This window comes from Stegodyphus dumicola, chromosome 8 (genome assembly GCF_044657685.1).
Source record: "Stegodyphus dumicola isolate Sdum_Otavi_A_Nest chromosome 8, ASM4465768v1".
Classification (NCBI taxonomy): domain Eukaryota; kingdom Metazoa; phylum Arthropoda; class Arachnida; order Araneae; family Eresidae; genus Stegodyphus; species Stegodyphus dumicola.
Window position 1 is genome coordinate 48544061 of NC_140775.1, and position 24320 is coordinate 48568380.

General features: G+C 31.3%; 1 protein-coding gene across 4 annotated transcripts in view; it reads right to left on the minus strand.

Annotated features, from left to right (window-relative positions):
- Positions 1-315: 315 nt before the first annotated feature.
- Positions 316-24320, minus strand: part of LOC118195793 (F-box DNA helicase 1-like) — a 161001-nt gene continuing 136996 nt past the window's right edge. For 2 of the 4 annotated variants that reach the window (XM_085821821.1, XM_085821822.1), the window contains exons 16-20: positions 22819-23007; positions 15729-15833; positions 9018-9121; positions 8707-8835; positions 316-4953 (exon numbers count right to left, since the gene is read on the minus strand). In XM_085821821.1, the coding sequence (XP_085677947.1) occupies positions 4735-4953; positions 8707-8835; positions 9018-9121; positions 15729-15833; positions 22819-23007 (746 nt within the window). In that variant the 3' untranslated portion in view covers positions 316-4734. Of the gene's footprint in view, positions 4964-8706; positions 8836-9017; positions 9122-15728; positions 15834-22818; positions 23008-24320 lie in introns of all 4 variants that reach the window. The other 2 variants (XM_085821823.1, XR_015042565.1) reach the window with 2 other exon arrangements.

Below are 24320 nucleotides of genomic sequence, written 5' to 3' on the forward strand. Positions count from 1 at the left end.
TCATTTTACTAAAATATCATTTTTTGAATGCCATTACATATTATTATTTTCTGTGTGCTTTGACTATATTCTTAATCTTCACATGAGTTAATAAAAATTATGATGAAAATCATAAGTGTTTTGATGCACACTAATGATTTTCATCATAATTTTTATTAAATTAGTGTTTGAAGTAATAAAATTTTTTTATAGACTAATATGAGAATATGCCACATAAAGGCACTCTGTAAAAAAGCATTTTACAGTATGCTCTAGTCTTTTACAATAAAAAAGCAATTTTCTTTAAACAACAACAAAGTACTTATATCAACTAAATCAAGCCTGTGTCATATGTTTTATTTAGAGGACAACAACTATTTATTGACAAATCTATTACTTCTCAAAAATGAAGATTATTTTTTCCTACTTCACAAATTTAATGCATGAATAATGAATTATTTTAAGCAATTTTAATAGCAGACTGATAAGAGACAGATTCAACTTAGACTGTTTAACATCTGGAACTCTATTTTCCCATTTATCAAAGTTTACCACTCTAATACCAAAACTGATGTAGCAGAAAAATAATACAATATATACTACTTCTACATTAATATATTACAACAGTAAAAATTCCCAAAATACAATTTAAACAAGAATAATATAAACTCACTTCATGATTGTTTACATTCTTGCTATTTGCCACAGCAACTTAAAGTGAGTAAATAAGTCACATACAGCATAAAATAGACATCACTTCTAAGATGTTAAAGTATTAAAAGAAATCATTTTAATTACATGTTGGTATCATTTTTAACATTATAAACATTTTATCTGCAATTGATAGGCAAAGAGAAAATTTCCTAAAGAAAATAACAAAATGTCAATGATTTTATTCAGATGATTAAATTCCTGTTCTAGATTTGAGATTTTATCCATCTGAATTTTCAAAAGTAGTCACTGATTATAATCAAAATTTTGTATAATGAAAAATATTTTTAATTTTTTCATATCTAATGAATAGAGAAAAGCTAGAGAATTTTCACAAACATGCATGCGTTTATTTATTGGGTGACTCAAGTTTATATGAGGGCATTTCGAAAAGTAAAGATACACCGTATGCCAGAGGAAAAGAAAAGTTTTGGTGAGCAAGTTGGCAACACAGGTGTTAACCCTTGAACCGTTAACTTTCTCCTCGCGGTCGTTTGGCATTTCAATGCTGATTCTGGTTGGAGAAGGTCGTGTTTAAAATGGATGCGCCGATTCAAAACCCCGCCAAATGCGAAGTGCACTCCGTCATACATTTCCTTCATGCAAAATTTCAGCGACCAGCGGATATTCACAAAAAATTGTTTCTGTTTATGGAACATTATGAATCGACAAAACGTAACGAAATGGTGTCGTCATTTCTCTGAAGGTAGGACCGATGTTCATGACGAACAAAGAACAGGTCAACCATCTGTGATCTCTGATGCCCTTCTTCAGAGAACAGAGGAAGCAATTCATGCGAATAGACGTCTCAAATTGAAAGAATTGCATCAGATCATATCGGAAGTGTCAAAGACAACTTTTTATGAAGTTGTGATTGTCAAGTTAGGGTACAGGAAATTGTGTGCACGCTGGGTTCCAACAGGCGGCAACCTTCTATGATTGTGGGATACAAAAGCTTGTGCACCGACTTAACAACAAATATTTGGATAACGAGGGTGATTATGTCGAAAAATAATAAATAATCCAGTTTATAAGATGTAACTGACGTTTTCTAAATAAATGGTTTTTTTTTAGGAATGCGAGCCATTGTATCTTTACTTTTCGAAATGCCCTTGTATCTCGATCATCAACCTTCAATGGTCCATTAACTTACAGAAACTCTGCAAACAGTGATTGCAATTTAGGTGACAAAAGTCCATGGCTATATTCAAATAATCCATAAATTATTTTATTGACCAACTGTTGTATAAATATTAATCATAGCTTAGAAAAAATATGCCTATATTGAAGAAATATTTTTACAATTTGATCTATAGCACAGCCAATCGACATTTACTTGAAAGCTCTTATTTTTATGAAGCTAACTAAAGGCAATGAATTAAAAATCAAATATCATGAGAATGTACAGAGACTAACATCCTCAATTAAATTTTACACCTTTATTTCTTCACAATTTATATCCAAAAATTTTCAATTTTGAGAGGCTGAATACCTCTTTAATATAGTGCTAATTAGGTTGATAGCCTAAGAAATGTTTTAATAGTAAATTAACATAACTAGAAGTTCCTCGTGATTTAGAACTGACTGACAGTAACACTTTCTTTAAAAGTTTATAAATTAAAAAAAAAAAAAAAAAAAATGCAATTTGTATAAAAAAAATTGGGAGGAAGGAATCGTGATTTTTATATGCATTTTTATTTTTTTTAAAGCTTTCTTCCTTTGATATATTAATTTAAAAATGACTGCAGGGGGAAAAATTTAAAAATTAATTCCAAAATAGAATAAATAAATAATTAGCATATATTCTGAGATTTACTATTAAAAATCAATGACATTATTATGCAAGTAACTTGATCTGGAAATATTACTCAAATATGCAATTACAATTTCCAGCATTAAGGAGAACTTAAAAACCTTTAATTATTATATTTCAATGCCATACTCAACAAAATAACAATAGATCAATCAAATATCTGAAAAGTTTTTAAATTATGACGAATGTTGAAAAAAACCATTTCTATTTCACATACCTCTTATGATTCTGACACAATCCCATACAAAATGTAAAATAATGCATGGCATTAAATATATTTAAACCTCTTCTATAAATGCATAACACAAAATTTCTCCTTCTTCTCTTTATTCACAAGAGTATAAAGCTATTTTAATTATGAATACTTTCTTGTTCATTTATGGAAAATGCAAACATATTTTATGACTAGAATAATTTTTAATTACTTTTAAGCAACATAAAGCAGTTTCATTTTTCAAGGCTTTACACGCTTTTCAGTTAATTTTGTTAATTACTATTATTAATAAAATGTACACTGTGCTTTGAAAAAAAGAAAAGGGGAAAAAAAAAAAAAAAAAAAAAGTACAGTTCTTTATCTTTCATTCTACTGGGCCAATTGTCAAAATTCAACTTGCGTTTTTCATGTCTCGAGAGTGTGACTTAGTATTTGTATTAAATTTATATATAGCATTGTTTTAATGTAGGTATTTTGATACAAAATTGGACTTTTTCTGAAATGACATGGCAATTTTTTTCCACATTTCGATTCTACGACTTACACTATGTCAAACTGCCAAGTTTTGTAAAAACTCGCAAAAGTAGATTTTAAAAAATTAGCTCTCAAAATTTTAGCTCCTCGATGTTAAACTTATTTGATTCTCCCTTTAATATTTCTAAATTAGGTTCATTCCAAATAAAACTTGCCCATTTTTTATGATATATTTTTAAAATAATTTTTATAAATTTCTCGAAAACAATTTTGAATTATAACCTATACAATTTGTGCCATCATCTTAAAGTAGATGCATTGATAAATCTATGATCTAAGCATACCTGAAAAAAAATTAGAGTTTTTTTTATTCAAAATTTCCTAAGATACGTGAATTTACAGTTTGGCACATTTTGCAATTTGGCATACTTATTATAAGTGATAATAACGAAAATGTAGTTTACGTATTCTGTTAAAATTATTTTAAAGTATGAACGATGACTTTTTTTCCACTCCTGGACAATGAAAAAAAGGAATGGAAAATAGGTTGCTATAAACTAAGAATTTCACCAAGTGAATTAATTATTCTTGGTGCAAACTGAAAAATATCTGCCAAGATACATTTTAAAATTTCTCATCAGAAATTACAAAATTTAATACCTAGGCATAATTTGATTCGTAGAATTGAAATATGGAAAAAATGTGGTTATGTTGTTTCAGCAAAAGGTCTGATTTTGTATCAAAATACCTATGTTAGGACAATGCTAAATATAAATTTAATACATATCTTGTCATGCTTTCGAAACATGAAACACAAGTTTAATTTCATCAATCAGCCCAGTAGAATGGGAGATATAGATCTGTCCCTCTTTTTTGCGCAGTGTACATTATTTTTTACATCATTGCTACACACTTCATCACATATTCAAACTGGCTCAAAGATTTCAATCAAGAGCCACATATATGCATGAATTCAGCATTTGTTTCTAGGTGATTAATTGCCATCTGAAGCAAAAACATGATTTCAGAGTTAATAAATACACTACATAAATAATGGGTCTTAATTACAAAGTATAATTTTTGAATATTTGCTTGGTAATATTTATGGCTCACACATTTGTATATTTGAGCTTTTAGAGCTTCCAATGTTCAACACCCTTTCTTAGCAAAAAGGAATGAATGCTTTCTTTATATGGTTGCATCAAAGTATGTTATCAAATACAAAATAGTGATATATTTTACATCCATCTTGCACAAATACTGTCTTAATATTTAAACAAAAAGAAAATGCAATTTAAGAACACATAAATGACATGAAAATGTTTTAAAATTTAAGTTTATATTAAAAAAACAACAATATATGAAAATAAGTTCAAATATGATTGCAACATTTTACATGCTATGAATCAATATTTTACAAGACAACAAAATTCACATGCCTGTCTGCCAGATCCATAAAAATGATGAGATGAATACAGAAAAAGTTTTAGAAAAATTTTACAAGACATCAAGAAATATAAAAGTAACCAAACCAAAATTAAACTCAGAGTAAAACTGCTTCATGAAGTACATCATATTCATCATATTGAATTGGGGGATCAGAAGGTAGTGGTCCTACAAGTGCTGACATGCTTCGATGTGCAAAATCATGTACTGGATCTAAATACATGATTAAGATATCATTATGTATTCGGGGTCTTGAAAACGGTTCACTGCCACATTTCATACACAGAGGCCCTCCAGGAATTGTATGTCCATTGGCCTGCAAAATACTTTAACTTAAAATATACTAGTAATAATTAAGCACTGCAATAAAATTAGAAATACATACGATTTTAAACATATAAGTAATCTTAATCCCACTCACTAGTTATCAGTATGCTATATAAAAACTTCTACATTACAAACAAATCAGTACTTTAAATCTCAAACAAGTACCTTACTATGGATTCCATTACCTATGTTAACAGCAATCAAATAAGCACACACAGCACTTATTTACAGTTTAGCTCCTGATTTCTTTTGCTACAAATACTTTTTAATAAATTTTAATCTAAAATAATAAAGAAGCTATTAGAAGTTACAAGTCATTGGGAAGAAAATTACTCAAAAGAATGAATGAAGTACACATTTGAGAGTTCATGGGACCTATGAATACAATTAGGGATTAAAAAACAAACTATTTAAATTAACATTAGATAAAACTAAAATTAAAAGCAAATAAATAATAAAAAGGCAAATCTGTTAAGCATATTTGATAAATAACAGAAAATCCTGAAGCAATGTTTCTCAAACATTCACTACATACATATAAAAAATTATATCATTAGAAAAAAAAAAAAAAAAAAAAAAAAAAAAAAAAAAAAACGAATTGAGTACTTAATTAAAGAAATAAAATACCTTTTTTTCACCTAAGCACACTGGCTGATTTAAAAAAAAAAAAAAAAAAACTTATGCTAAATTTAATTAAAGTTTTCCCTTCAAGTACTATTGAATTTTAATTTACCTTTTTTTTTTTTTTTTTTTTACTTTATTTTACATGAAACAACTTTTTTCCCCATAGTTCCCACTTTATTAGTAACTTTTCTCTTTGATTAGATAGGTAATCAGAAAAAAAAAATTTAAATAATATTATTTGCTTAATTTCTACTTTATTAGCAATAAATAAATGTTGTTTGGAAGGTTAAGACTAGTATGCATAAGACAAAAAAAGCGGAGAAGGAATGTTCTACTATATCATTCTCATGACATAATATCACAAATGCTTATATACACTATACAAGCAAACTACATTAAAACCTGATTAACATGAACTCGCTTAAGACAAACACTCGGTTAACACAAACGAAATTTTGGTCTTGGCAGCTGTGTATATGATCTTACAGTATATATTAATGCTTGAAAAATGCAGCATCATGAATGAAATCTATTTCACATACTACTGATAGTGGTACAAATAAATTATCAAACTTAAAATATAAAAAACAAAACAAATGTTGGAAATCAGTACTTTGTGTCCGCCATGCTGAGCAATGAGAGCCTGTACACATCGTGACACTGAATCATACAAGTTCTGAATGTAATCCTGGGGAATGGCATTCTATATGGCTTTGAACTGATGCCAAAGTTCAGTCTTAGTTTGTGTCAAACCAACTATACGAGCGAGTCACTGACGGAATACCAGACATGCACAATGGGCAACATATCTGGGGAATAAGCAGGCCATGGAAGAATCAAAACCTGTTGTGTCCTAAAGAAGGCTTATGCAGTCTGGGAAACATGTGCATAGGCATTATCCTGCTGAAATACATTGGCCAGAATACACTGAAGAATGGGGATGACCTCTGGATCCACAATTTCTCTTTAGAGATCACTGTTGAAGTTGCCCGCAATGGGATTACATGGGATTCAGAATTATGTCAAACCATGATGCCAGGTGTTTGCACAGTATGACACAATAACATACTGTGGGAGCAGATGTTCCCCTCTGAAACATCAGGCACATACTCTTCACCAAACTGTAACGAGATTCATCAGCGAAAACAACTTGTTGCCACAAGGCATGCAACACAGTGGTGCCATGCCCATTGAAGTCGGAGGCGTCTGTAATTCATTGACAGGGGAGCCCTGTGTAAAGGAACCCTTGCACACAGTTCATGTGCATCAAAGGGCAGTGAACTATGGAACTAGACACAACAACTGTAGCACACTCCAACGTCATGCTAACACACAAGAAGATGCTGTACAATATGTCACAGCCATGCGGATGAGGTGTCTGTCATCCCGTGCTGTTGTGCACCCCACTGCCAGTATTTCACCTTGTTTGGTACTCCTCAGTCCATTTATTTCAACCATGTATCGCTGTTGTGGCATTACACTGTGTGCAATCGATGTGGTCTCGTTCAAACCCCATTTGTTGTTGGTATGCCACTTCTGCTGTTGACAAGGCACACTGACCACTAATTAAATGTTTAGTGCAGACAGAAAAGACTAAACAAATTTCAACACAACTTTACAGTCCTTTACATACATGAAAAAAGCGGTCGGTTCTCCTTCCACGCATGCACAATCATTTGCATGTCTTACCTCACTTTACATTTCCTGTAAGTTTGGTTCAATTTGCATAACTCCTGTACAGTGCTGCAATTTTCACAAATATTAGTGTATAAATGATTAATATGTAGAAAAAACTATTCTAAAATTTTTTTGCATAACTAAATATACACTTTAATTAATCACATTAAAAACTAGGAAGTAAATTTCATGCAAGATTTCCTCAAGCTAAAAAATTACTTGTTGAACGTTTATACTGTTTGCAACTTTTAAAACCAACAATTTTTTCTATAAAAACAATCCCTAAACAGAAGACAGCTGTATCAGAAAGCACTAGTATCTTCTCCCTTTAATCGAAAATTCTATAGTGTTAGCTTTCTATTTAACAAGTTTGTTAAACTTACAAATAAGTGGAAGCATACACTTGTTCCTACTAAACAATCTTTCCCCCCCCTAATTAGATATAAAATATCATTTTCTTAAATAAGCCTTTATCTCATGGATTCAAATATGCTTTTCATTTTTCCCCTCCATACACAACTTTTGTATTATAAGTAATACTAAAATACACATGTCAAGTACTTGATGCAATGCCAATGAAAGAAAACTATCAACTGCATTTAAAATGTGTAACTTTTGCACTCAACATTATTTTGCTGTCAAGAAATGCACCTGAATTTTATTACGTGAAATACATAATACAACAACATCATGGCACAAAATCCAACAATAATCTCCTAAAATAAATCCTAAGAGAATCTCTGCAGTAATTTTATACCTTTATGAAAATCCTCTTTCTGCTCATCAATAACTGGCACTCTTGGGATTTTATATTTTATGCAATAAAAGTTTTCACTAAAAGAATGGCCAATTTAATGTCTTTTAAATCAAATTCTGAAAATGTGAATCCCCCAAAATTCTTTGGTATGGGAAAACTTGTCTGGTACTTTTACATGTAAGAATTATATGCATGGCTATCATATGCATATTCTTTAATAATTCTTTAAGAAATTATGAATTTTAGTTTAATTTCAGCAACAGAAAAACAAGAATCTCTCGGATATAACTGATTAAATATTAAATGCATGTTAAATACACATCTGCTATTTAGAGTCATCAGAACTGTCATCAGATTGTGATGAGTTGTGTAATATTTTTTGTTATCTGCTACAGCTTTGGCAGTGTTTTCATAAATAGATGAATTCATACAGATATTTCTTTCTAGGTGTAAAATTATAAATACTTTAATATCTTTTTGATAATGAATTCTTAAGATTGCATCGTAATTTTAATAAAAATGTCAGTACTCACAGAGAATCTATACAGCTTCAGTAAAACACTTTTATAGAGCTGAGCGATAAAATATGTTATATTCTACCAACTTTTAAGAAGTTTAAATATTTCATAATAAAGGAATTCATGCAAATTTTAAGGAAAAAAGTGTCAAGGAGTTTCTACTCACCAAAAGGATCTTTCGACGAACTAGAACAAGAGTTGTGTGAGGAACAAATCTATCTTTGCAATGAGCACACACCAGTTCTTTACGGTATAATGCTGGATTATTAGATGAAACAGGATATTCAAATTTCTCCTGAAAATAAAGACTATCAATTTTTCTCCAAACAGAATTATTAATATATACAAATATTTCATAATCATATTCTTAAGCATATTACGAAATGCAGCATTACCATCTTATAAAAAATTATAAAAACCATGACATTATATGAATTATTATAGAAGAAACAGTAGACTAAAAAAATACAATTTCACCTGATAAAACATAAGAGCTTGCATTAATTTATCAGGCAAAAGTAGGCATCTTTTGGCTCGAGTAGCAGCAACATACAGAATACTACTTTCTTCACCATACTCATCTGTTATGAAACACATAAAAACACCAATGTTAATGACAGTCTGGTTTTTGAAAATTATCACAAAACAAATATTTTAAGAGTAATTTAATGTAACGCCTGATTAGGTGTTGGCCAGTAGGATGAGCACCTAATTCATTTAGAGATTTGCAAATGTGACTTTTTGAGAAGCTATAGTTTTAACTTATCTCACTTGTGTGGCCATTTGGATATGTGGGTGTGTATGATAAAGACATCTTTCGGTTGTACTTTCTGCCCTATTGTAGCTGGTCTGGCAGATTGAAGTTGGCTAGTTATGCAGCCTGTTACCCTTAAGCGTTTCACAACCTGCAGGACGGCTTTCTATGGAGGATGGAGACCCGCAGGAAAACGTTGCTGATACAACCGTGCTGCCAATTGTGCCTTGCGCCCACACTGACCATAAAGCAGAACCATCTCACAATAATCATTTTATGAAAGTTGCTTCATGACCATGAGCTTCAACATACAACCTTCAGGAGATATCTCATTTATAGCTGTCTCAGGTGTGAAGTTCATACACAATTTGCATAATGAACAAATTAGCACACCAAGTTCAAGTTGTGTTCAGTTAATGCGTTTTGCGACACGATTGTGCTCAATCTGCATATTGTCTACTCCTTTTGTAAAGACAATCAGTACAAGGATGCACCCCATGGGGTTTTAACCCCATTCCTCTCGACTAAGAATTACAAATGATACCAATGCGCCGTTATGCGGGCTCGTTTTTTAATTTAAAAGATAATCTTTTCTTCTTTCATTCAAGTTTTGCGATATCACAGCTTCGTAAATAGTAAAGAAACAAATATGCATTTTCAGCGCTCTGTGTTTAGCATTTATATTCATAAGGTGTCTTTTTGTACTAAATCAAATTCTCCACAACTTTGTGATCCACTATTTCTTCCTCTCTTGTATTGTTTTCAAGATAGGTATGCTAACTCCTCCGTTTTCCACAAGATGACGCTGTAAGCTTTCTCATTTAGTAGCATATAACCACTTTACTAACACATAAATTTTAAGACTATAGCTGCAGCCATTTGGTAGTTAAACAGGTGGTACCAGATTTCAGTGGGCACCCTGTATATCTATATACAGAGAGAGACACAGAGACTGATATAGATATACATACACACAGATTACACATATGTGTGTGTGTATTATATATACGTATATTTATGTGGTGGTATATATGTATGTGTTGGTATATATGTGTATATATATATTATGTGGGTGTAATGATTTGATGGTGCAGATTTCTTGTAGATTCCCAAACTGCACCCAGAGCTGACGGAACTATGTAGATGGAAATAATGGATTTGCAGACAGATGGGGCCAAATTTTATATAATTTTATTATTGGACAAAGCATTTTTGAGGAGACGATATTTGCTTCACACAGGATTCTGAGTTCATTATGCACCCTAGAATTTTAAAACTAGTCAATCTTCGAAAAATGGATAATACAGCGACCCAAGCGGTGTGTGAAAGCTAGAGTAGGTAGGTAGGTGAAAGAGAAAGCATAAGTGGATTGCAGCAGTATTTATAGTAAAATATTCTTTAATCTGATTGGTTAAGAATTAAATACAGTGCAGAAGGTCAAAATAACATAATGCCAAGGCTGTGGAGTCGGTAGGGAAAATGACCGACTCCAACTCCTTCATATATATGTAAACATATACACATAGGCACAGCTTATTTTTTTAATATAAAAGAAATAATAAATGCTAGAGGGAAAAAAATTGATGCATAACAAATTTTTTATATTAATTAGCATTTATTTTGAAATGGAAAATCTGGCATTAGTAATACCTAAGAAACAGGAAAACTTCGGCTAGATCTTCTTTGTTAGAGGACCACAGATCTGATTTGATAAACTTCAGATCTGAAAAAGAGTCTTTCCACGCTGACTTGAGTAGGAAGAAGAGCTGTTATTGTTAGGGCTACTTCCTTTAACTTTTCAGGATAGATTTTTATAAGTTCTATGCAAGAGCAATCATATTTATCTATTTCTTCAAAGGCCGTTTACAAATCTTGTTTGTATTTTTTCATTTTTATATCTAAAGTCTCTTGGTTATTTATTTTCATTCGCTTTGCTTTAGCGTTTTCAATATTATCCAAATATTTTTCAAAATCTAATTCATGAATGGAAGACGATGACAGAGACTCAGTTACAATATCTGCAGTTTGACTGTCCTGATTTGAATATTCCAGTTGTTCTGATAATAATTTCATTCTTAATGAAAGCTCATAGATGGCTTTCTTTGCCTTTCTAATTGGTTTGCCATCCAACAAAATTCGGCGATTTGCATCTAAATTCCATTATATCATACGAGGGCCATCCAGGAAGTAGATTACGTTTCCGTCTGTGTCCGCTAGGGGCGGGGCTAGCGCGGCCGTCTTGGGGTCAGAGCGTTGCGCAGCTCAGTCTGCATCTAGCCGTGCTAGTGAGAGGTTCGTGCCGTGCTCCGTTCAGATACTGTGACGGTTTGAAATGTCTGCGTTAATTGAAAATCCCGCGAGCTGCGAGGTGCGCTCAGTAATAAGGTTTCTGACTGCAAAAAACTGTAAACCGATAGAAATCTATCGGCAGCTTCGTGAAGTGTATGGGGACAACATTATCACTGAAGGTGGAGTGCGTCAGTGGGTCATAAGATTTCAAAATGGCCGAACCAATGTTCACGACGAAGATCGAAGTGGGAGACCCAGCATAGTGACCGCCGAACTTCTCGAAAAAGTCGATGCTAAAGTCCGTGAAAATCGAAATTTCACAATAACGGAACTTTCTTTGAGTTTTCCACAAATTTCGCGAAGTTTGTTGCACGAAATCATCAGCGAAAAGCTTGGTTACCACAAGTTTTGTGCAAGATGGAAGGCAAGAAGAGGTAACGAAGTGGTTGAAGGCGCAGGTGGCCGAATTTTTCGACGAAGGAATTTCCAAGCTCGTACATCGCTACGATAAATGCCTTAATTTGTATGGTGACTATGTAGAAAAGTAGTATTTGAGTGTGGCTTTCATCTGTATATAATAAAATTTGTTTCCTATACTTTGTTTATTTTTTTATTCCAAAACGTAATCTACTTTCTGGATAGCCCTCGTATATTGAACCCAGCTCGATCTTATTGTCAAGCAAACTAGTTTCTCTTTTCTTCATTGAAGAAATGACTCCTTCTGCAATAAACCCTCCATTTCAGAAAGAACAAACATCACATTCTTCCAGTCTTGCCTCTTCATTCTTCAGATTTTAGCTTTTTGGTGGCTATATACAGTGTAGAAAGAAGACTTTCCAATTCTGCAAGATCATTCCACAGTCTGTTAGTGAAACATTAGGGTTATCTACATCTTCTAACATTCTCGTCTCCTGTTAATTCTTCAGATTGTAGCTTTTTTATGGCTATATACGGTGTTGAAAGAAGGGTTTCCAGTTCTGCAAGATCATTCCACAGTCTTTCTGTTAGTGAAATATTAGGGTTGTTTACATCTTCTGAAAACGTTCTTAATCCTAACAACCATTATATCATAAAATATGCACTTCTCCATTGTGTTGCTCCTTTTCCTGCTCTCTTCCTAATAATGGCATCAATTTTGGGAGATCTCACTGCTTACCTCAATTCACCAATGAGATTAGCAACTAAATGAATCAGTTTAATTAATAATGGCAAATATCAAGTCCATCTTGCTCCCTTATATTTATTTACTAATATGTAAATTAAATAGAAAATAACTATTTATTAATGTATATAGTCCATAAATAAAAATATTAACTCAGTTTGTCATTAATTTTTTTTTCAATTCACTTTAATTTCATTTCAAATTCAAACTGTTAAATAAAAACTGGAGTCGGAGTCGACGTGTTTTTCAGCGACTCAACTCCGACTCCTTTTACTCAAAAACCTACCTGACTCCGATTCCGACTCCACAGCCCTGCATAATGTGGCATTAGTTTTCATCTATGATGCAGATTCGAAAAAGATATTACTATTTTTAGAATAGAAATAGAGAGGTGTTCAAATTAAAAAGAGGAATTAAGGGGCTATAGCTAATTTAATGGATAATTAACAGGTACATATTATTTATCTTACACACACACACACACATATATATGCAACTCTGGTGACATAGCTAATTTGGAACTTGAACTCAAAATTTTGAGAAATGAAACCTTTTTAACCAAAACCAAAACCTTCTTTTGGTGAGTTTCCATACTGGATAATTGTGCAATTTTAGCTTTTACTTCTGTTGCCGCTTGGATGCTATTTCGATATTCCTATCGCAACAGTACCGAAAATGCAAATGTTCTTGAATAGGCCCAATTAGAGTGGTAAGAAAATTGTATTTTCTTTTATTCAATATGCACTGCACAAGCACATGCAAGTCTCTCGATTCTCAAGGTTCCTGGACACTAAAGTTGCTGGAAACTTACTTTGCCTTTCTAAAAGACAATCTGATTGGAGCTGCAAAAATCGGCTCTAGGCCAGCTGCCTGAAAGATACTCATACGTTACACAATTCTTTAAAAATGGGATCCCTTTCAACATTGGTGCAAAAGTCACTCTTTTTTTGGACTCGCCATACAAAATTCCTTGATTTTTCCATATTTTGATTAAAATATTTAAATTCCCCAACTTTTTGGTCAATTTTAAAATTCTCTGACTTTTCCCGGTTTTCAGGTAGCATGGTAACCTTGCCTTGTTCTAGCATTTAACAGCAGTTGTTTTCAGCTCTACAATGGCTAATAATATAATGCACTTCTCTACAATGCTTAATATTTTGTACTTATCTCTTCATCTCTAACAATTATGCAACTTACATTAGTCATCTCGAAGAAAATGCTTATTCTTAATTAAAAATAAAAATATTTGCATAAATGTTGTTTTCATCTACAAATATTTTTTGTAATCCATTATTTCTTTATACCCTAACTGCAGAATTTACACAAATAAAAAGCTTTATTCTAAGATTAGTAATTATATGATGATATTAAATTTCAATAGATAAAATGTATTATAATTTGTGCAGCAACATTTACTTCACATGCATTTTAAAACAAGAAATTCATGTAAAATTTTTCAGCAACTTGAAATATTTAATTAATTTTAAATTAAGCTATATGAGGAACCAGTTATTTAGGTGAAACATTAATTTAAAGTTAAATGGCCCCTGCTATGTACAGTCAAAAGTTGTTAATCCGGACTCATCGGGACTTTGGCGATTCCGGATTATCGATTTTTCCGGATTATAGATCATCAGTTTAAATCTGGTAAAATGGCATGCAGAAATTATAAAATTAAAAATATGAAACCGTAATTTACGAAATAAAGAATAATTATGATCCAAAGGGTATCAAAATTTACAAAAAAAAAAGCTTAATATTTATTTGTTTACTTTATTAAACATTTCTTTCAATGTAAGTTGTTTAAGTTGCTTCGTTTTTTATGTGATAATACATTCTCTTTAATTCTATAAACAGACATAATTTCTTGTTCAGTTACAAAGTTCCGCTGTTCAAGTCTTATAATTGCTGTGTCGAGAATACCGACTAATTTGTCAATCGAAATTTTTTCGTTTTCAATAACCTCTGTCACTTTCTTCGCTATCGGAAGCGAATTATAATGACGAGGTATTTGATTTAAATCATATCAAAGACAGAGTACATCGAGATGAAATACTACATTGAGTAAGGAATTATAAGCCAAATAAAATAAAAACATCTGCCCTTAAGATAAGGATAGTGCTGACAGATCAACTTCCAATTCATTGCACACCGCTGCGGCGTTAAAGATAAACAAAGTTTAGATAAACAAACGTTAAAGTTTAGATAACCAAAGGATATTATGCCTTTATCCATTCTTTGCAGCAATTCCACTTTTTGTTTAATGGACTCCGAAACATACTTTCGCTTTGTATATCCTTTACATATTAATAAATATATATCGGAAATTCTATTTGACATAATCGAAAGTTCAAGCTTACTTTTATAAAATTGCTCTAACAGTCTGCAAAAAATAATAATCCGGATCCAATTCGAAGATTAAGGAACAACGTAATCTGCAACATTAACTGAAATAGATAATTAGATTAGCTTATCCGTTATACATTAAACGCGCATTCGTAAATGTATTTTGCGGACGTGCACACGCAAATTCGCAGCGATAAAGGTCTTACGCGCATGCGTCAACGAGACGCAGAAATTTTGTAGCTTTGAGGTCCGGATTATAAGTGTCCGAATTAACGACTTTTGACTGTATAAGAATAAAAACAGACTGATAACACAATAGAGACAGATGTATAACAATAAAAAGATATCCATAAAAGGATGTTTTATAAAGACTTTTATTATTTTAGGGCAGGATGTGAATTTTATTCTGCATTGTAATACAGCTATAAATTTAAAAACAAAATATACATAATGCACACCTTTATTATTTAAGGACTAGCAGGCCCCCCTCACCCCCAAAAAAGTTTTAAAAGTAAATGGTAGAGGTTACACAATTTTAGCATAAAGACTGCATATTTCAAGAATGTGGATAACATATTAGCACATTATACTGAAATTATGAGATAAAAACAAAACATTAAGATTGAAAGCAACTTACCAAATTCATTATTTCTAGGTATATTAGAAACATTGTAATCATTTGTTAAGCAAACAGTATCAAACTCAAGACCTTTTGCTTTGTGAGCAGTACTGAATACAACATCTAAAATACAGTGGGAAGAAATATTTATGTATTACTAAAAGCAATTTTATAATACATCAAAAGAAATATTGCAAAAATTTGAATGGTTACTTTACATGATTACAGAATGCTAAATTTAAAAGCATTTATATTTTGAAAAAAATGTATATACACATAATAATTTTCTCTTCTGTGATATTTTATTTAAATATTAGCATGATACTGTAAAAAGACTATAACTATAATTGTAGGAATGAGCTATTTAACTCTACACATTAAATTAATCAAGTTATAAATACATTTTACATTTTGTTAAAAATGCCACGTTCTGATAACGTACAACAAGTTATTAAGTTTTCTAATTTCCAACTATTTATTTGTTCATTAATTCAGAAATAAGTATATGATACTTCAACTGAGTTAATCATCAACATGATATGTAAATTTCTTCAGCTAAAAAGTTTAATTGTATATGCAGCTCATTTAATAGCTATGTTGACCTCCAACCAGTAGCTTAACAGACACTTTTGATAAAACTAATCTTCATTATTAAAGGATAACAACAGATTTGCTGAAAAGTAAGTCACAAGATGTGGATGCTAATGCAATAGAAAATTCACTATTTATTGCAAATTCTTGAGCATGGCCCAACCTAAAATTAATGCATGTCAGCCAAGCTAAATTAAATTGTTAAATTAGATTAGAAAGATAAAATTAGATTACTATCTGTTGTGTCTCATGCTGAAAGCCATTTAAGTCAGGAACTTTTAACCTCTCGAAGCCGGCTGGTACAGCAGTTGTACCAGGAGAATGACTTTCTCAGACGCCGGCATTGTTACAACTGTTGTACCATCCATGCCCTCCCCATTTTAGAGAATCGCCTATCTGTAGATCTTTGGGTGGTCCATTGTCGCTGCTCAGAGTAGCCGCTGGCTATGCATTATTTCCCTCTTCTTATCAGTTTGGCTACATTTTGGCAAAAACCGCAGGTTTCGTCTCGCGCCAATATACTTGAAAATTAAATATAGGCCATCTCTTTCTCAATCTGTCTCATTTTAATGCTATTTTTTTTAGTACTGACTTTTGCTATGATTAAAACGTCAGCGATTTTGCACGCTCTTTTAAGCTTACCATATTTAATGTTTTTTAATCATAACAAATAAGAATAGATTAATATTTTAGATTTAATGCCCTTCTAAAAAATATTTAAAACCGTTTTTATCGTTTACTCGTTTACTTCCTTTTCATACTTATGAATAATAAGATTTTATTTTGACATTGTTTTGTGGAGTGCATAAAACCCTTAAGAACTGTCAACTCTTTCAAAGTGCTTCTATTATGCAGGCAATTTTGTCTGATTTATCAGGAGATAAATAAGAGACAATTGTATGCATAATAGTTTTTCTGATTTTCATTCATTCAGTGATTGCTTTCAATGATTTTCATTGATTGTAAATTAAATAAAATCAATTTATCTTTACACCCTCTTTTATGATGAGATCTGCCAAAAAATATTTAAATATCAGTAAAGCTCACGTTACTTCTAAACTGAATCAAAACATCAGTTAAATGTTATAAAATTTTGGCCAGTTTTATTTGCTGAAATTCTTATACTCTTCAAGAGATAGAGAGAATTCAGACAAGTTGATAAAAAAAATATCTTAAAAAAGTTGTTATTTTGTCTGTAATAAGGTGTATGTCAACTTACTACTAAATGTATGAAAATTAGGATTGGATTACGGAAAAGCACGCGAACGCTACCTGCTTAAGGGAATGGATGCTTTCGTGTAAACCTTTTTAAGAGAAAATTGCTCGCATTTACATTCCTGGTGGAAAACTCCACATGTAATCAACCCGTTCTTCGGTATTGATTGGATTAATTTGTTCGCTTACTGAATTACATCATAGCACCCAACGATTACCTGTATAAGGGGAGTTATGTCTTCGCGGAGGACTTTCTATGAGAAGCTGGCTTGCATTTACGTTACACAAAAATCGTGAATCCAACTATTTAGCCGGGATTCAAACCCAAGCGAGCTACAAGTGTTCAGCCACCTTTACCGCTCTACTGAAGAGCCCGTAAAAATATTGATAAAGGAAAAGTATTGAAATAACCGGTTTAATTTACTAACCTATATTTCTCAATTGACAGTACATAAATTACGCATATGAGGGGGATTATTTGTGAATAAATAAACTGTATTGCACTTTTCTCCACTATTTCATATTACGATGGAATTATTGCATTTCAAATTTATTTCTCATGAATTAATTTTGCTCTTCATGATTTTTGATATTTTCAAAGAGAAAATTCCACACTTTAAATAAAAAAATACACGAGAAGATACTTTATGCAAAATTTGGCGTAAACGGTTTTCTTAATTTTGCTTTGAAAATATTCCACGGTAATCGTTTTCATTACTGGAAGAAATATGAAAAACAGATTTACTACATTGTGTCAACACCCAGTACTTCCTCATTCTTTTGAAAACGTGAAAGATTACTCTTTCTAAAATAAATTAGAAAATATATTATGTGCAAATAGAATATTCGTTGAAAATGAAATAGACTTCAACTTTTGGATATAACGATGGTTTTAGACGAAATTTCTACCTATAAAAAGAAATTGACGTATAATTAATTCTCCATGAACATTTAAAACTGTTCTCAAAATTCTTTTGATGATTGCATGTATAGGTCACGGATTTTTTTCTCTGCTAACATAAACAAAAACCAATTTTACAAAGAAAAATTCTCGTTAAAGATATACCTTCTTTGCCTGATAGTCCAATGTAATATTTGTTAAAGTTAAATGATTAAACGCAACCAATGTATCTCGGATTTTGATTTTTATATTATAATAACAAAATTATCAAAAAAAGCAGATTTAAATTTCTGTTATTGTTATGTAAAGCTTTATTATTGCTGTAAGTTCATCTCAAAATCTAATTGTATTGAATCTCATTCTAATCATCTAATGGTAATAAATATTATTATTATTATTTCATTAAATTAGTCATTACCATTATTTTATTAATGAAAATATGTTATTAAAAATCGCATTCCAGCCTGCAGACTTACAAATCTAGTCCATATTTACTATATTTTGTTAAATTTTGTTCTCGCTTTCTAATTTCTAATACGAAAATACGCGAATATAGATGAAGAGTGAAAGCAAAGTTAAAAAATTCACAAATTATTTACGAGATTGGTTAGAAATAGTGAGTGAAATATAAACATTGCATACATTTTGTTCTAAATAAAGTGTGCACTGGATATGCATCCAGTACTGCATATTTATTTAGAACTTCGTTTAAATGAAAGCAAAATAATCATCGAAAAAATTGCAAATCTAGCAACCCCTCTACTATGAGACGTAAGCGTCCGACAAACATGTAAATTTTACTTCATCCATGGAGGGGAACTAACGACTTTTCTCATTAGGAAAATGTCAAAGAGGGGGCAAAACTGTTTCAGATCGTGCCGGTCTGAAGGCTAATATTATGAGAATTTCGGCCCGGTTTTAGAAGGTTAATGGAATCCAAGTTCAGATGTTTCTTATAAGGTCTATACCAATTGACTCAAAAGTATAGTAACTATAGGGTACCCTCAGTGTGCTAGTATGATATGCAAATGTGAAAATATGATGTTAATGGATGTGTGAACTGGATAACAAAAAAAAATACTGTGACATGATAAAAGGCCATGCTATCATAAAGCTACAAGTTGACCTAACATAAAGATAATTCAAAATAAGACAGAAGAAAAACACGCTAAAGTAAAAGCAACAAGTTTGTGTTTGAGGTTAGGTTTTAGTCAAGACTCTATTGATTTCAAGGACAAATAAATACATGCCCCTCTTGATCAGAATCAAAGAAATTTGGCAGACTTCTTTGCTCCAGATGAAGAGGGACCTATACCTAATTTCCCTTGAAACCGATACAATCTTGACTAAAATCTATGCCAAATACACGGCTGTCTCTTTGCTAATTTTATATTTCAAATATTCAGATAGCTGAATGTCAAAGAAGACTGTATCATTGTCATTCTCACCCATTTAGAAGCCAACAATGATTACATGCAGTACACAATCATACTAACACCTACTGTGTTGTTGTGAGGGCTGAGACATTCCAGAATCAAATCTTGATTGGAGTAAATTTGGTTCTTAAGGCAGCCAATACACAGAAAGCAGAAAGAGTGGCCTGTGAACAACTGTATTTGGAGCATAGAGGATAAACCCTGTGTCAAGAGACATATTTCTCCTGATGCACTATCAGCACCATGTACCTTTTGTGGCTGCTGTAATTAGAGTTTTAGCACCAAATCCTTTAACAAGACATAAATAGGATATTGTGCTTAAACTCTATATTAGCAGATGGTAAGGTTTAAGGCTAAAAGAAATGGATATTTTCCTGTGCAAAAAAGCCATTATAAATTATAATACACCCAAGAGATAAATTAAAATGTAATTAATTAATATTCTTAGAAAAGTTCGGAGAATTTCTTTCCAGCATAACTATCAAGTGCAAAACATTAAACATTTAGAGAATATTTCTTTTGTCATCCAGATGACGCTTCATATTTAATAGTTCACATAGCTAGAAAATATGTAAATCTTTCTTTGTCTTGTCAATAGATATATCAGTAGTTCTTCTGACATAAATAACAGGAACAAGATTACTTCATCTTTTAATTACTCTGCATCATAAAAAAATACAGATTTTTTCCCTCACAGGGAGAGGGTTATTAATACAATTTATTACATGAGACTTTAATATCATTAGTCTTATTATTAACAATAATAAAGATACCAGGTGTTATTGGATTTTTCATGATTTTCATCGATTTCTACTTTCTGTAACAAATTACAAATGTAATGAAAACTGCTAAAATATGTCAAATTTTGAATTGTATGACTGCTTCATGCAAGTAAGTAGAAGTGAAAGATCAAAGCTCACATTAGTGTTCATGTCACAATCAATATATTGTATTGACTCTAATGGCTACTGATGTCATAACAGATATATCAAATCACCTAAAATGGTTGTGTTGACATCATATGCACAAGTTATATGAGTTGTGTCAGGCTTAGTGAATTGTTGTTGAAGCCATGAATATATGTATATGATTCTGGCTTCTATTTTTATTAAAAACTATTAATGTATTATCATTACAGTTGCATTCGTTGCTGGTGGTGATTCAGATTATAATATGAATTTGGTAAAAATTGGGTAAAAGTTGATAATATGCTGTACACAGAACATTGCGAGGGTGGGCTTACTGATGCAGACGGGTGGCAGTATGCCTGTGATGTCACAATTTATCCCTGCAAATACAGCAATGCATATCATTTGTTATTTTTTGTTGGGAATAATAATAATCAGTTATTTATTATTCTAAATATTCTTCATTTCTGAATTATGTTTATAATATTTTAGCTTTAATTTCATTGCAAATAAGAATAATATTCTATTTTAAATTAACACAATACAATGCTATAATTCTACTACTCAATAAACTGGTAAATAACATAACATTCCTGCAGACTCTTATCTCGTACAACTTCAACGTTTTTCAAAATTTTGTCCTTTGGCATTAATAAAAATAGTTTTAAAAAAAGAAAATAAATTTACATCACGGCACACTTCAATCCACCATCTGCATAAATTATTTTATGGTTACAAAACACCATATTCTTTTCAGTTAATAGGATAATTGGACATCTTAAAGCATTTCTTTTCTAATGAAAATGCAGATAACATTAAGTCACAGATGATCCTTTCATGTAACTCTCTATTCTTTAGTTATACCCTTTTACTTTTATTCCCACTTATGTGTTTCTTCTAATAGAAAATTCTCAAGTGCATGTTCTTCAGAGAAACGTTGTAGCATTTTCCATAGATTTGACAGTCAGATTTATTAGCACTTTAACTTCATAATTAAGGCTAATTCTGATGATGCATTATTTTTTGACTCTCCTTTTCATAACTAGAAAAATCAGTAAGAAAACTTGGTAATTGGTGTTAAGACTATAATTTACATTCTAAAAAAAAAAAAAAAAAACTTCAGCTTCACAAATAAATCAGACTTATTTCAAAGTAAGAGAATTGACAAGAAACTGCCCTTCAACAATGAGTTTTTGAAACACGTAGAAGTAATGAATGTTTCTTTGATAATGAAAACTTCACCCCCCCCCCTCCATTTAGTACATAGTTGTTCAGAAATCTATCTGTTTATGTTGACCGATCAAAAAGTGGAATCAGAAGCTTACCAGTTCACTCATTTGGATGAAGTTCTTGGGACTCCTCAAATTGATGTAGCATAGCACAACACTTCAATAATATATGATGAAAGTGGGCTGTACGAATCTGGAGAATTTAGCTTAGTAGCTCAAAAAAATATGACCAATTAAAAGGATTTTCAGTACTGAATAGCACAATCAAACTTAGTGCAGATCCACAAAGACAAACTGAATGCATTTCTTCAGCAGAAAGTGAAATCATTTATTCATACTGTTACTAGAATAAATTTAGCTATGATAAGCTGGCTGCAGCAAAATGTGCAGTAAAGAAGACCTTCAGGTCTGTGACAATGATATGAGATTCCCCCCCTTTAATCTTCAATTTTTTGTACAAAATTATAAGTAATATGCCTTGTATATTGTGTAGTATTCAGTTTATGAAGTTGAATCCCTTCTGTCTTGTCTGCGGAATCAGTGTGATCATAACTCTGTTAAACATTACTGATAGCTCACCTCAAAGGCTGGCATCTCTACAATAGTTATTAAAATTCTTGATGCAATAAAATGTGCCATGATTTGAAATTTTAAATCAATCACATCAGAAAGAGTATAAACACTATCTTATACAAATAAATTATGGAAATAAATTGATTATTCTAACAATTTTCTTTTAAATGCAGACAAAAAAGATACCAGTATTTTTTAAGTAACACAAACATTTACGGATAAATTTAAAATCAAGACAAATTTTAAAAAACTCACTAGCCAACTCAATTGGATGGGTGCACTTTTCTTTAATTATGCTGATGTATTTAGAAATACAAGCACCATATTTACGAACAAGTGCAATCTTGCCCAGGAGGTCATTATCTTCAACATTCTTCGCATAATTTTCCAACTCAGTATAACTCTTGAACTTAGATAGGAATTTGTCACTTATTACTGTTATACCTATAAAGGAAATCAGGGTTCAAAACCACATTTTAGTTTAAAAAATAAGCACCTATAATCACTTTTCAAGCACATTTTAAGAAAAAAAATAAGCACCTGTCTAATTACATCATACACAACTGCATAACCTTAAAAATTAGACTTGTAATTTAAAATATGAGAAATGCAGTATTTATTAAGAGAGAATAAGCATTACCTCAACCATAGAAAATAATATTTTTTTTTTTTTTTTTTTTTTTTTAATTTTAAATAACAGTTCAATTTACAGAATCAGTTTACAATGACAGAAAAAAAACTATGCAGAACTAAACTATATTATAAGATTTAATAATGAAATTTAAGTTCAAAATAGAGAAAATAAATAATAATAAGACATATTTATTATATTAGCTTGGAACCTAATAATAAATACAATTTATCTTTCCACTCATATTGATATTTAAATAATTTAAATCTAAATTCTGAACATTTTCTAAATTTTCATTGTATATCAGTTTTCCCTTAATAGATATTGCAAGCAAAGTAATTTAAGCAAAAAAGAGGAACATTTCTGAAATTAGCAGGCAGAAATTTGCTACATGCAGTCATCCTTTAACAGTAAAAGCTTAACTAACCCGCATACTTGGAAATTGTTGAATATTTGGACAGTCGAGCGTAACTTGAAAAAGAGGAGCGGAGGGGGTAGACTGTAGCCGCTCTTTAGATTTTTCCGCTAAATAAATGCTTTTGACATTTCGATATGTGCATCATATAAAAATAAACCAAAGGAACTAAAAAATATTCTGCTTAGCAAGCGCAGTAAAACTCTTTTAAATGTTCATAAACAAATCTCGGACCGAACATCAAAATTAATTATCTCTGCAAAATATCGCAAACGTTATTGTGCAATACATGCGCTGTAATTCTTCCCTATGTGATATTATGCAATCGGAATCAACAGCTGCCGGTATTGCGAGAATAAAGAACTAAATAACTGGGGTGTTTTTCATTCTAATTTTCAACAGATGGCGTTAAATTTCTCGAATAGAATCATTCTTCGATTGGGTTGGTAGACCACAGAACTTTTAGTCCTATTCAATCCAGATTGGAAAGTGACAGGAAAAAAAAAAAAGAAAAGAAAAAGAAAAAAAGGTCCATTGCTTGTTTTGCAGCGAACTGTAATAGCTTCAATATTCAAGATTTTGTGGAGAAAGGGGAGACCTTCCAACCTTCATACTGTATAATGTATTGGCCAAAAAAATGAAATTATTTTGACTATTCGATTACTTTTCCTTTATTTAAGCCATTCTGAATATTATTTCTTGGAAAGCTAA